This window comes from Pleurodeles waltl, chromosome 4_1, assembly GCF_031143425.1.
Source record: "Pleurodeles waltl isolate 20211129_DDA chromosome 4_1, aPleWal1.hap1.20221129, whole genome shotgun sequence".
Lineage (NCBI taxonomy): Eukaryota > Metazoa > Chordata > Amphibia > Caudata > Salamandridae > Pleurodeles > Pleurodeles waltl.
This window is the reverse complement of record NC_090442.1, coordinates 436,948,185-436,961,964: the sequence shown is the minus strand read 5'-3', so window position 1 is coordinate 436,961,964 and position 13,780 is coordinate 436,948,185. Positions and strand designations below refer to the sequence as shown.

The 13,780-nt window shown below is 40.6% G+C and overlaps 1 protein-coding gene across 8 annotated transcripts in view; it reads left to right on the top strand.

The window, feature by feature from the left end:
- The window catches only part of PCLO (piccolo presynaptic cytomatrix protein), a 1,309,308-nt gene that overhangs the window by 359,726 nt on the left and 935,802 nt on the right, over positions 1 to 13,780 (top strand). For all 8 annotated transcript variants that reach the window (XM_069228704.1, XM_069228705.1, XM_069228700.1 and 5 more), the window contains exons 5-6: positions 4,474 to 9,541; positions 9,905 to 11,916. In XM_069228704.1, coding sequence (XP_069084805.1) covers positions 4,474 to 9,541; positions 9,905 to 11,916 — 7,080 coding nt within the window. The remainder of the gene's footprint in view (positions 1 to 4,473; positions 9,542 to 9,904; positions 11,917 to 13,780) is intronic.

The following is a 13,780-nucleotide window of genomic DNA, read 5'->3' as shown; positions in this document are numbered from 1 at the left end:
TGATCTTCCGTTCCACCTGCAAACGGATGCCTCAGACGTGGGTCTGGGGGCCGTACTATTTCAGAAGGATAGGAATGACGTAAGCCACCCAGTAGTCTTTATTAGTCGCAAGCTTTTTCCCCGGGAACAGAAATATCCAATAATTGAACGGGAGTGTCTTGCCATCAAGTGGGCGATCGAAAGCTTACAATATTACCTCCTAGGAAGGTCTTTCCTATTGTATACGGACCACGAGATCTAAAGATACCAACGTCAGAATTCTGAGATGGTTCATGGAGCTTCAACCTTTCTCCTTTCAGGTTTGCCATCTCCCTGATGATCTTATGGGTCAGGCTGACTATCTGTCCCGGTTCCCGGGCCCTTTGGGTCTCGAACAGCCCCATTCGAGGGAGGGGATGTGTAGCCGGACGTCCGTTGACGCCGGACCAAGTACGGCCACAGGGGCTGTAAGGGCATACCCCTGGGCACTCGAGAGAGCCCCGGAGGTATGACGTCAGACGCAGAAGGCGTCTTGGCCGGAGGAGAAAAGAACGACGGACAAAAGACAGAAGAGAGCAGAGAGACAGGAGAAATGCGGAGCAGAGAAGAAGGAAACCAGGAGACGAGGACCGACGGAACCAAGTCCGACGCGAGAGCAATAACGCGAGAGGAGAGAAACCACAGGGCGCCTCCCGCCCCCACCGAAGTGAAGTCGGGAGACCGCGGAACAGCCGGCCACGTCCCCGGAGGAGCATGGCCCCTACAGGTACGTTTGTACCGAGACTGGGGATTCCTACCAGAGTGGTTAAGGGGAACGAGGGAGCTAAGAAGGAATACGGGGAGGATAGCGGGGAGGTTCTGCCAGGAAGGGGAAACCCTATAATACAAGGGAAACCCCTATTAACCATATTCCTCCCTAACCTCACGGGGAAACCCAGGAAAGAGAAAAGAGAGAGAGAGAAAACACAACAGGAGAGAGAAACTAGACAGCTCACGGGAAGGCGACGCTCACCATTGGAATGAAAATTATCCCAACACAACCCTCACGTGTACCTATCCTCACACCCCCTATTAACCCTATATAGATCTTACTTTACCTATACACTTACCTGTTTTTCTGTTCTCCTTTTTATTTTGGGGAACGTGGGCGACATCCATACGGGAAAGACCGGACCTCTTCCAAATCAGGATCAGACCCCAGCGGGACCGTGACAAGAACCCTGAAAGAGAGAACAAGGAGTTGAACGACCCTAACAGGAAGTTACCCTGTGAAAAAAAGAGAAAGGATAAAATTCAACCTTAATTGAGTCTAAATAAATCACTTATCCCCTCAAACCGGCGCCTATCTAGTTATTCCAATATCTCTCCCACCGGAGATAAAGAACCTATTACACCATCATAGAAGGAAATTTACATTAACACTTTGCAGGAGCAAATCGCTGATCATTGCCGTTGTGCGAAAGGACCAGAGAGTTACTGAATGTTTATTGACTCATGTATTTGTGGGCATTCACAAACTCTCATCAAACCACATTTTAATATGCCCATTCCCCATCCATTGTGTGGGGGTTAGATTCAAAACTGTATGCAGTTTTTGGGTGCAATTATGGGGAGTAAATTCTGTCACTCCTCTTTTGGATACCAAGTAGGTGCCATATAAGGACATAAACCTGTGTTTCGAAGTAAAAATTGCTTCATGAAGCAAGCTATATATATTTTTTTTGGCAGTTTTTATTATCCTCATGTGACTGAGTTTTTAATTTCTGTTTCTTAATAACATTTTGATATGCATTGTGCTGAGTACATTCATGAGCAGTGTGAACCTTTTGTAATATGCTAATGTGAATTGTATATTTTGTGCATACACTCAGTTACCAGATATAGCACATACACTATTTGTACAGATTTCACCTCCACTTCGCCTCCCTCAAATTACAGACATTTCCATGACTTATTGCACATTTGGCACGTACACTGCACTTACTGTACTTTAAAAAAAAATATATTTTTTGGTGTTATACATGACCACTTTGGCATGCCCATTTCATCAATGTGTCAACCTACCCCATTTTAATACTTTTTTGTTATTTTGTTTATTGTGTAAAGCATTGAAAATCAACATATACTTTTCAGTTAGTTTTAAGCCTGTGGTAACAATACCTCCATAATTAAATTTGTAAAATGAAAAAGGTCACAAGGAAATAAAAGTATGTTATTTGATCAGTGCATAAAAGGTGAATATCAACATTTTAACATGACAATCCTCTGCTTTTGTCCCTACTGTAAATCCTCCCTCCACCTTGTCACTTTATTAGTTACTTTTATTAAACAGCAGAACTGCGGTAGGAGTTACATAATCTCTCCCAAGATCTTCTGGTATCTGTGTGGTGCTCAGTTCATCCGTGGCTGACAGTGGAGAATAAAGTGGTGATGTTCTGCCTAATTCCCACATGTTTTCAAATTTTACATCAAGAAAGGAAAATGTGGCAATGCTGTACAAAAATACCTTTCTATTTCCACCCTCTCTATCCTTGACACTCTCTTCATTATGTAAATGCCTTAACTTATCTACATCAACTCAGCATTACATTACTTGGTTTGTTTGCTACCACACCCTTGGAGAAAATGGAGAAAATAGACCTTATGGGGCCCTTCTCTGTCAGGTTCTCCTCAACCCATTTGTCTGGTGCTGGCTGAGATTGCTAGCTGCCCCATGGACTCTGAGCCACGTAAGCACTCTGCAGTGGCATTTCCCTTGAAGCCCACCACCTCGAACAGGTTAAACTCATTGTGTAAGTCATAAACCCCCTAATTCAACCTTATACCCAGCATCAAAATGGCTCTTGAAGAATCCCTCCCCATTATGTGGCCATCTTATTATTCATCTTCTCAACAAAACCATTAAAGGGGGTTGCATTGCTGATCACCCAACAAAACACCTGGTTAGTTCTCATGTGGAAATAAGCAGCCTCAATCCCACCGCTCTTTCTATTTTCAGGTCAATTGCCAAATATGGTTTCATAAATGATTGCCATTACTCTAACTCCACCTAGACACTTAGAACTGTGTGTCACCCTTCCCATCAAGGTTTCAACATTAACATAGCAGAAGAAGTACTCTAGTTATTTGCGGAGGGTTTGGGACCACATTCTCATATTTACAGACAGTGGAGCTGGCTCTTTCCAGGTCAGTCTTGACCAGTCCACTACATTTGACATTCTGGGCCACTCCATCTTTCTAGACAGGTTATGTTCTGTAGCAAATGCACACTCTACAGGCATAAAATGGTTCAGCTCTTTCATCTCTGATTGTGCACACAAGGCCTATCTAGGCCATTTTGCCTCTCAAGAAATTATCCTGTGTTCTCAACTCATCTGTTATCATTTTATTTAACTTCTAAGTCGTACTGCTATTTTAGTTGTTCATTAAACCTCAGGTGAGGGTACAATTAGGTGTGGACAATACGCTGGTCTGTATAAGATTGTCCTCTGATACCTCCCCTTCAGAGAACCCTACTAAGGTCAAAGCTTAGGTGAGGGTTAATTATCTGCAATTAACTAGCTCCAAGACTGACATCAGTCACAGGAATGCAGAACGTGGTGGCCATCTGCACTCCAGAAATATTTGAGCAACCCTGATATGAAGGCCTCCAAACTCTTGCTGTCATCTTTGACTTAGGTGGGACTTTGAGCTCTCAGTTGGCATATGTAGCAGGCATTTGCCTCAGTGAACTTACCACATTTAGTCTGATTCCCAAACACATAAAACATTTGTAGTTATTTCGACAAGTTCAAGATGGAACTGTCTGTACACTGTCAGATTGGCTTTCTAGATTCAGTGCTTACAGAGAGCACAAAATGCTGCAGATAAATTAGTTATTGGTATTAGCAGGGAGCATGTTTGCACTGTATGTGGTCACTCCACTCAGTAGGCTGCCACTTAGTTACAAAATGCATTTAGAAATAGGCTTCTGGGTGTATAGAATTTCAACAACCTAAGACAGACACACTCATTCAACCTTACCCTTTCTATCGCTCTAAAGCTAAGACAAAACACTGCTTTTGCCTCCTTGGAGGAAAACTCAAGTCCATGGGTGATGGACATTTCTTTTGGTACTCCTAACAGGAGCTGAGCATGCATCCAATTTCCCTGATTTTGAAAACACTCTTTTAATGCACTTGTTTTAAGAAAACATTATAAGACCAGCATTAGGAGACCCCATAATAATGTGCGCTATAAAACCATACAAAATAATGTGTAAATGAAAATGTTTTGTTTATAAATGCTGCAATGTAACTTCATCCACATTTGGGTAATTATACATTGTAAATAGGATGATGGATGAAGGCTGTCATTCACCGACTATATCGCACAATGTGTAACCTAGTTTATTTATATTTTATAATTTTTAAACATGCCTACTGTATATTTGTAACTTAAACGTACTGTCATATTAAACATCTGAGTAAGCCTGAGTTTGATTGTGTTTTGTAGGAAAAAGAAGATGAAAAATCAGACCCTTCAAGCTCCCAGCAGCAAAAGAGTCCACAAGGCCTGAGTGACACAGGTTACTCCTCGGATGGAATTTCAAGTTCACTTGGAGAAATCCCAAGCCTTATTCCAAATGATGAAAAAGATTTACTTAAAGAACCTTCAAAAAAGGACTCATACTCACAAGAGAGCAGCCCTTCAAGCCCTTCTGATCTCGCCAAGTTGGAAAGTACTGTCCTTTCAATTTTGGAAGCCCAAGTGAATGTACTAGTTGATGGAAAATCTGTGAAAAACAATGACCTCTATGGAATTTATGGAGACCAAACCAGGGATAGACAAAGAACAAAGCCTATTCCAATTACTCCTGAATCATGCAGCTCAGATGAAGAAGACCTTGAAGACATTCAAGAAGAAGATGAAGAAAGTGTTGAAGAAGAAGGTCAAGGAGGAATAGCTACTAGAAAAAGCTTCAAGCATAAGATTGAATTAATGGATGATGAATTATCAAGGAGACAACATCATGACTCTTTGGAGGATAGTAGTGAGAGTGAACATTCACCAGTACCACAAAGAAAAAGGAGGGCTAGTGTTGGATCCTCGAGCAGCGATGAATACAAACGGGAAGATAGCCAAGGATCAGGTGATGATGAAGAATTTATTCGTAAACAGATTATTGAAATGAGCGCTGATGAAGAGGCTTCGGGTTCAGAAGATGAAGAATATCTAACCTCCCATGTAATAGAAAAAAGCACAAGTGAAAACCAGAAGAAAGATGGAAAATCAAAAGCAGCAGGAGGAAAAAGCAAACGGTTAACCAAAAAAAGCAGCACAAGCTATGATGAAGATGGAGGTAGGCGACATTCATGGCATGATGATGATGAAGAAACATATGATAAAAGTCCAGAACAAAAATGTAGAGAAACCAAAAGTCAAGAAAGTGAAGACATATCTGCAACAGGAGGAGGAGGACTCCGTCGTTTCAAAACTATTGAATTAAATAGCACCATTACACATACATATGCAGAAAAATCTGAAAAACAAACAAGTGTTTTATATTTTGAAGAGGAACCTGAGCTGGAGATGGAGAGTTTAACTGACTCCCCAGAGGACAGATCAAGAGGAGAGGGATCATCTAGTCTGCATGGCTCAAGCTTTACGCCTGGCACATCACCAACATCTGTGTCATCTCTGGACGAGGATAGTGACAGCAGCTCTAGTCACACAAAGGTTTCCAGTGAAAGTAAGCAGCAGCGCAAAGCAAGGCATCGGTCACATGGTCCTGTCCTTCCAACTATTGAAGACTCTTCAGAAGAAGAAGAGTTACGGGAGGAAGAGGAGCTACTAAAAGAACAAGAAAAACAACGTGAAATGGAGCAACAACAAAGAAAAGGTTCCAGTAAAAAATCAAAGAAGGACAAGGATGAACTTAGAGCGCAGAGAAGAAGGGAACGGCCAAAGACACCACCCAGTAACCTTTCCCCAATTGAAGATGCATCCCCAACCGAAGAATTGCGCCAAGCTGCAGAGATGGAAGAGTTACACAGATCATCGTGCTCTGAATATTCACCAAGCATTGAATCAGAACCTGAAGGGTTTGAAATATGCCCAGAAAAGATATTAGAAGTACAGAAAGGCTACAGATTACCAGTATCTGTTTCCCTTTACTCCCCAACAGATGAAAAAGATACTGTTATAGTGAACAAGGAAAGTTACAACAAAACATTGAAAAGTAGTGATGAGGCATGTGAAAAAATCATGCATAAACCTGCATATCAGGTTGAGAAAGAAAGAGATGAAACATTTGAAAAAGAACCTCTTTATGGGGGGATGTTAATCGAGGATTACATTTATGAATCTTTAGTTGAAGACACATACAATGGGATTTTAGATTCTAACATTGAGCCTAACCTTGCTCCCAGTCAAGATGAAAGTAGAGTATTTACTCAATACATAGAAAGTCCCAAACAAATGGATGTTCACGATGACATGTGTGTTGATATTGTGCAGAACATTGGTGATAGGACTCATGATTATTACAACTTAGACTCTTCACTCTCATTTGCACCACAGGAAGATATTGTTTCTAGCTCCTACATTATGCCAGAGAGTCACGAGATTGTACTGTTAGACAGTGTCATTATTTCTACTGGGGAAGAAAGGCCATTATTGGATGCGGACACTGCTTATGAAGAGCTTATGAAACGGCATCAAATGGAGCTAACCCCAGGCTCTAGTCCTACATGCCCTTTTTCTGAATTTATGCAAGCACCAGAAACACCGGTCTGCACTAATACAGACTTAGTTGTGAGTAGTGATAAATCACTTGCATCAAGTGATTTTGAAAGTCTTTCATATAGCCCTCCAGAAGTATCTCCATTCACACCCTTGTCAATACCTGATGTGAAAATTACTCAGCACTTCACTGCAGAAGACTTGAATGACGAGTTTGCAAATGAATATGTTGGAGAACTTCAGATAACAAATTTAAGCGAATCACCATCCTCAGAATTACCAGAGGCTGCAGAAGGTTTTACATCTGTATTAGAGTCTGAGGTATCTACAAACACAGAGGAGGCTTTTTTAGTGTATGATAGAGTCTCATCTGATGTTCCCACACATGATACCTCAACAGAGAAATATGTTTCACAGCGAACAGATTTTGAAGAGGTCTATTCAGCTCCCCAAACAGATCAATGCTTCTCTATAGATAAGAGGAATTTGCTTTCTGGTATGTTTTATTCAGACATGCAGAACTCTGGCAAAACCTCTTCAGATGAAATTGTGCCAATTGACATGGCCATTGCAACCAAAGGCACAGAAAGTATTGATCATGTGATAATTTCAGTGCCAGATGTTGTACTTCCCAGAGTGACAGTAAAGCAAGAACAGGAATCTGTTTTTGAGACACCAAATATTCCATCATCAACATTAACAGTGGTGGTAGCAAAAGAGGGCAGAAGTACTTCTGACATTGCAGTGTCTTCATTTTCAGAAGCAAAACATAGCTTTACCTCCTTTGATTCTGCTTCTGAACACCGGTCTACACATACAGCAAGTGTACCTCGTACAGAGTCAGTACCCACCAAAGCTCCTGGCATTGTTTGTTCTGTTTCAGCTGGATCCACAAAGACTTTGATATCATCATCCGTGCCTTCATCTGCTACATCTGTTACATCCAAGGTGTTCTCATTCTTTAGAAGTTCCCCAGTAGAACACTCTCCCCAGCAGTTGCCACCACCTCCTCCACCACCACCACTTCCCCCTCCTCCACCACCACCTCCACCTCCTCCTCCTCTTCCCCCACTGCGGGATTTACCTAAGCCTCTAATTTATCCCAAGAGGAAGCCAGCTTCAGTGGCAGTGACAGTAACATCAACAATTATGCCATCAGTTATTAGAGGTGATTCAATGTCAGTTTCAAAAGTACACAGCCCTCCTCCTCCAGTACCACCAAAGCCATCTTCAATTCCAACAGGATTTGTGTTCCCTCACAGAACTTTTGATGGCAGCAAGCCCCCAATTGCTCCGAAGCCAGTACTGCCCCAGCTCCAACCCTCTACACAAAAGCTGGTTGATCTGCCTTCCAAAGCAGCACCATTGTCTGTGAGCACACAAATGACTTTGAATTTATCCCCAGCAATGGATTGCAAGTTAACATCTCCTACTTCTCCCATGTCTCCTCATTCAACTAAATCTTCGCCTAGGTTAACCAAACCATCCCTGGAGACTTATGTTGTTATTACATTGCCATCTGAGCCAGGAACACCCACTGAATATGGACCTTTTCATACCACAACCTGCTGGCCTCTTGTGTCAACCACATCTGCCACATCTGAACAAATGCCACTACTTATGCCAACATCAGTTACTATTGCACCATACACTAGTGAAGTTAGAACTCAAGATATAAAAGAACTGAGCATGTCAGCACCTAAAGCTCACAAAGCTTTGCCAACAGTTACTTACTTAGGGGAATCCGAAACGTTACCTAATGCACTAATAGATTTAGCAACCACTGATGTCACTAACACTACAGTATCTTTATTAAAAAGTGCTTTCAGTTTGGATAATGTTACCATTGCCATGCCCACAGAAACCTTGTTGAAGAAAGGTGAACATAGCATGAATGGTAAAATACATTTGTCTAGTGATGTTATTGATCTTACCACCCTAGCCAATGAGGACATTGTAAAGGCAGAACCAGGGATGGTTCTTTCTTTAGATCTTTCAGCTGTTTCAAAAGATGTGCGATGGCAGTCTAGTGGTAACAGTGTGTCTGGCCGACAAATCAGTGCAGTTCAGCCATCAGTTGTGAATCTCAGTACTGCATCAACAATTCCTTCCAACACACAAACCACTGAAACGGTCACAATAATGTCATGTACAACAACTGTAAATTACGCTGAGAGTTCTGAAAGTGTTGCAGATCTGGGCATGTCAATTAACGAACCTTTAAAACTAACAACATCAAAGCAATTTGAACCTGCATACAGAATAACTAGCACCCCTTCTTTTGCCATTAATAGAGAAGTGCCAATAAACCTGTCATTGGTTACTTCAGCGCAAGTAGTATCAAGAACTGCAGTCAAGCCTGGCCTTGCGTCCTCTGTTGGCATCACAAATGGGTGGTCTGATAACTATGGTTCATCAGAATCTGTAGAAATTGGTGCGGTTGACCTAAGCACTTCAAAAGCTAGCAGAACAATGGTAACAGTAGATGAAACACTGGCAGCAGTCGTTACTGAAATAGTAGATGATGAGAAGCCTGTTGACTTAACTGCAGGGCGAAGAGCTGTTTGCTGTGATGTAGTTTATAAGCTACCTTTCGGAAGCAGCTGCATATCGCAACAACCAGTCACTACTCTGCCTGAAGATCGATTTGGATATAGAGATGACCACTATCAATACAGCCGGCCAGGGCAATATGGCTATAAAGGGGTGGGCGGTATGAAACCCTCCATGTCAGACACTAATTTGGCAGAAGCCGGCCTTTTCTTTTACAAAAGCAGGAATCACTTTGATTATCACACTGATGCAGCTGTAGACTTAACTTCGAGCAGAGTAACTACAGGTCAGTATGATATGGTGGCAGATCTTTCTGTAAAATCTAATTGTGGTGTATCCCATCTCACTTCAGGATGAGCTTTTTGTGTTATTTTTACCTCTTATATGATTTCCTGTGGACATTGTGGCAAACCTTTTTGAGGTACACGTGTATTTTATTTTTCCATTTTGCATATGTGTTTTGCACATAGTTTCTTGTATGTGCCTGCATGTTCCAACAATTATTTTGCTTCTTACCTCACTAAATCATTACCTTGAAGATTTGCATGCAGTTGTATCCATTACATCGATCAAGATGGATTGGCTTTCAGAATCTGCAAAACACCCTCATATTTGGAAACTGGACAATAACTGTGCCCTATAATTTCAGGTGATCTTAGGAACTACTCAAGCAAGACCATCAGTCCCTACCCAGAGACGCGACATGTGATTTCTGGCATCGGGATTAGTGCACCACAATATTCCCAAGCACGAATGACTACTTCCCTAGGATCCCAGTTTGGTATGGGAAATGTTTTAAGATCATCAAATGGCATTGTATATTCTTCTGTTGAAACTCCAGTTCCATCAACATATGCCATCACCACACAACCTGGTTCTATTTTCAGCACAACAGTCTGTGACTTCTCCTGCCTGAATGAACCTGAAATAATACCTGCAGTATCTATTCTTCATCAGAACCAGCCTCAGCCTAGAGCATATAACTTTATAACAACACTTTCAAGTGGCAATGATGTTGCTTGCAGTGAAACACAAACTGGTTTACAAAATCTTACTCTGGATGCCATAGCTTCGAAGCAGGATGAAATGGCACCTGTTTTGATAGCAGATTGTGAAACAGTCCCTCAAGCAGCTGAAGATGAAGTTACACTTGTGGTTGTATCTGAAGATGGAAATCAACAAGAACTTCATTTTCAACGTGAGCTCCTTGAACTTGAGAAACTTCAACAACAACGTTTTGCAGAGGAGTTAGAGTGGGAACGCAATGAAATTCAAAGGTTTAGAGAACAAGAGACATTCATGGTTCAGAGGAAACTTGAAGAGTTACAGTCCATGAAGCAACATCTCCTATTGCAGCAAGAGGAAGAGAGGCAAGCCCAGTTCATGATGAGGCAGGAAACTTTAGCTCAGCAGCAACTACATCTGGAACAAATCCAGCAGCTTCAACAGCAACTGCATCAGCAGCTCGAAGAACAAAAGATACATCAAGTTTACCAATATAACTATGACCCTTCAGGAACTCTTTCTCCACAAACATCTGCAGAACAAACTCTGATGGAAGGGCAGTTCCCTACAGCAGAGAATGCTCAGTTTTGGACAGGTGATGGCACAACTACAACAGCTTCTCTTGTTCTTGGTACCGAAATGGCTCAAAATCAAGCTTGGTATACAATACAGACAGATGGGATTACTCAATATATTCCTCGTGCTGGCATGCTAAGTTCTGTTTCAGAAATGTCTCTAAAAGATATAGATCAAAGAGAGGACAGGCAACTGAAAAAGAGAAGTTCTATGCCTAGACTTCGTGATCAGTATATTGAACAAGACCAAAAAGCAATAGAAGAGCCTCCCAGATCCTTTAAAATGATAGTTGACAGTGGAGTTCAAACTGATGACGAAGATGCAACCGACAGAGGTTACACAGGAAGGCGAAAAAGGACTAAAAAGAGTGTTGATTCATGTGTTCAAACTGATGATGAAGATCAAGATGATTGGGATATTCAAACACGGTCTCGAAGAAGGTCTAGAGTGAGCAAATATGGTAATGGAAGCTCTGATGCTGAGAAGGTCAAGCAGTTTTCCAAAGTATCCAACATTGCTGTGCAAACAGTAGCTGAAATGTCCGTACAAACGGAACCTTCTGGGATCATAAAAACACCTTCTGTAAGAGCACAGTTGGATTCTAAAGTTGAGATTGTAAAACATATCTCTGCTCCAGAAAAATCTTTTAGTGGCAAGAGTTTGGCCTGTCAAACAGGAACCGAATCTGAAATGCAAAGCCCTCAATATATGACAGACGTATCTCTGCAGAAGGACAAAAGACGTCCAAAACCTTTAGAAATAGGTTATTCATCTCACCTCAGAGCAGATTCCAATTTACAAGTTGTTCCTTCTCCACCCAAGTCTCCCAAAGTTCTCTATTCACCCATATCACCTGTTTCGCCAAGCACAGTTTTGGAATCTGCCTTTGTTCCATATGAAAAGAATATTGTTGATGATGTTAGCCCTGCAAAGTCGTTGCAGGCTGATATTATCCAGCTTCCACCACCCAGTCCAAAAGCAGCAAATATGATGCAGCATTCCTTATCTGATCCAAAACCTTTAAGTCCAACTGCAGAAGATGAGTCCCAAAGTCGATTCCAGTACTCAGATGGTTACATGGTAAGAAAAGTTTTATCATATTCTGTAACAATGCAGACATTCTAAATCTTGTTTTAGTATAATTTGTACATAGATTAAAACTGTGAGTGACAGTTATCTTCATTTAAAATTGGCAATTGTGTTCAAATAGTGTTCCCATTTTGAAATACCTCTTAAGTATGCATAATAACAAATGTAGTTGCACTACATTCTTTCATATATAAAGAGGGCAGATTGAACACAAAGGAGTTTGGGCCATGTACAAATCAATCATTATGTTGAGCAGGTAGTAAATCTCTTCAGAAGTAGTTCACAGTCATCTTGTGCTCTTTGGTCTTTACATATTGCTTTCTCAAAATACATAGTTCAGTTTTTACTCTCTAATTATTACTCACAGCTAGAATATTTTGAAGTTCTTTCTTAATAATCTCCATGACAAGAATACAATTTTCTACTTCAGTCTACACCACATTGTAGGGCATCAACCCTCACAATGCTAGGTATGGCATGCTGTGCTAGGCCAACTCATAATGACAGGTAGGCTTAGTTTTACTATGTTTCTTATACATTTCTCAAGCACATTTTGCTGGGTTTTGAAAGACTGGATGTACACAAAATTGCTATAGATTTTTTGGAAAGTGACACTGAACGTTCATTTGCAATTTTCAAGTGGAAATCAAGTTCAGTTAGGCGTCAAGAATTGTGTGTTTCACGTATTGACATTTACGTCACATACTATTTGTCATTGTTTAATTTGAAGATTGCCAAAAAGTTCAGAATTCAAAACATACATTATGCAAAAACATTAAAGAAAGGAATATATATATTTTCAGGCCTCGGAAAATCATAAAAACTTTACTAGACCTTCTGGTCGAGTAACTTAAATAATCTACTCAACCTAACTGTAATGATCTTGACCTGAAAATGGGTCTCAAATTGTGTAATCCTAGGCAAATAGTTTACAGAGTTGCCTTTTTTCATTCTCCCATATGACTGCAACTTCAAATATGTTAGATCAGTATTTCTACAGTACAAAAAAAACTCTTTTGTTTGATTAAATAGACGGAAATTTGCTGCATGTATCAAAATCAAAAGAATCTAGTACACATATAGGGTACACCTGACCCATGACTTTTTTAGTTTACTAAAAGCTTTGCCATCAGGGCAGGAGTGTTTCTCAGTTTGTTTAAACACTTACTGTTTATAGCTATATTACTGAACTATGATGTGGTAGCATATTGTCATCTACACATAGGAAATTTCCAAGAAATGTCCAAACACCTTTCCACTAACTTGCAACTTTACTGATAAAACTATATAGTGTAGTAACAATCTGTGAAAATTAGATTTCAGAAAACATATCCTTTGCACATCAACACGTAAAGTATTCTGATTTGTTTTAATCCTATTAAAATGCTTTTTTTTTTAATCACAAAGAAATATAAAAAATGGGCATTCACAACTAGTAAAATATATTTTGGAATGTTTGCACAGTTCACTTAGTCCTTAAATGGTGTGTGTTAGAAGAAACCTGGCACCCTATTTCCTTTTTACAGCAGGTCACACAGTTGGCCTTACAAAGTCCTGGAATTCTGCAGGCAGAAGGAAAATTAATTATAAGACAAACTGACTTTTGACCTCTGTCTGTGAACACAGAGCAAATTTGACATAAGAACAAGATTTAAAGGCATCTTTTATTGCCCCTCCACTATTCAACTGAACAGAACACCTGTTCTTTGTCAACTCCCTAGTAAGTACTAAATGTAGCTCAATCTGATCAAATAAAACTTGGCATAGAGTGGTTGCGTAGATTTTTCGAGCCCTGAAATTTTACATATCAGAGCACAGGGAATGATGATTAAGCAAAAATGTGAAGAAATGTTAA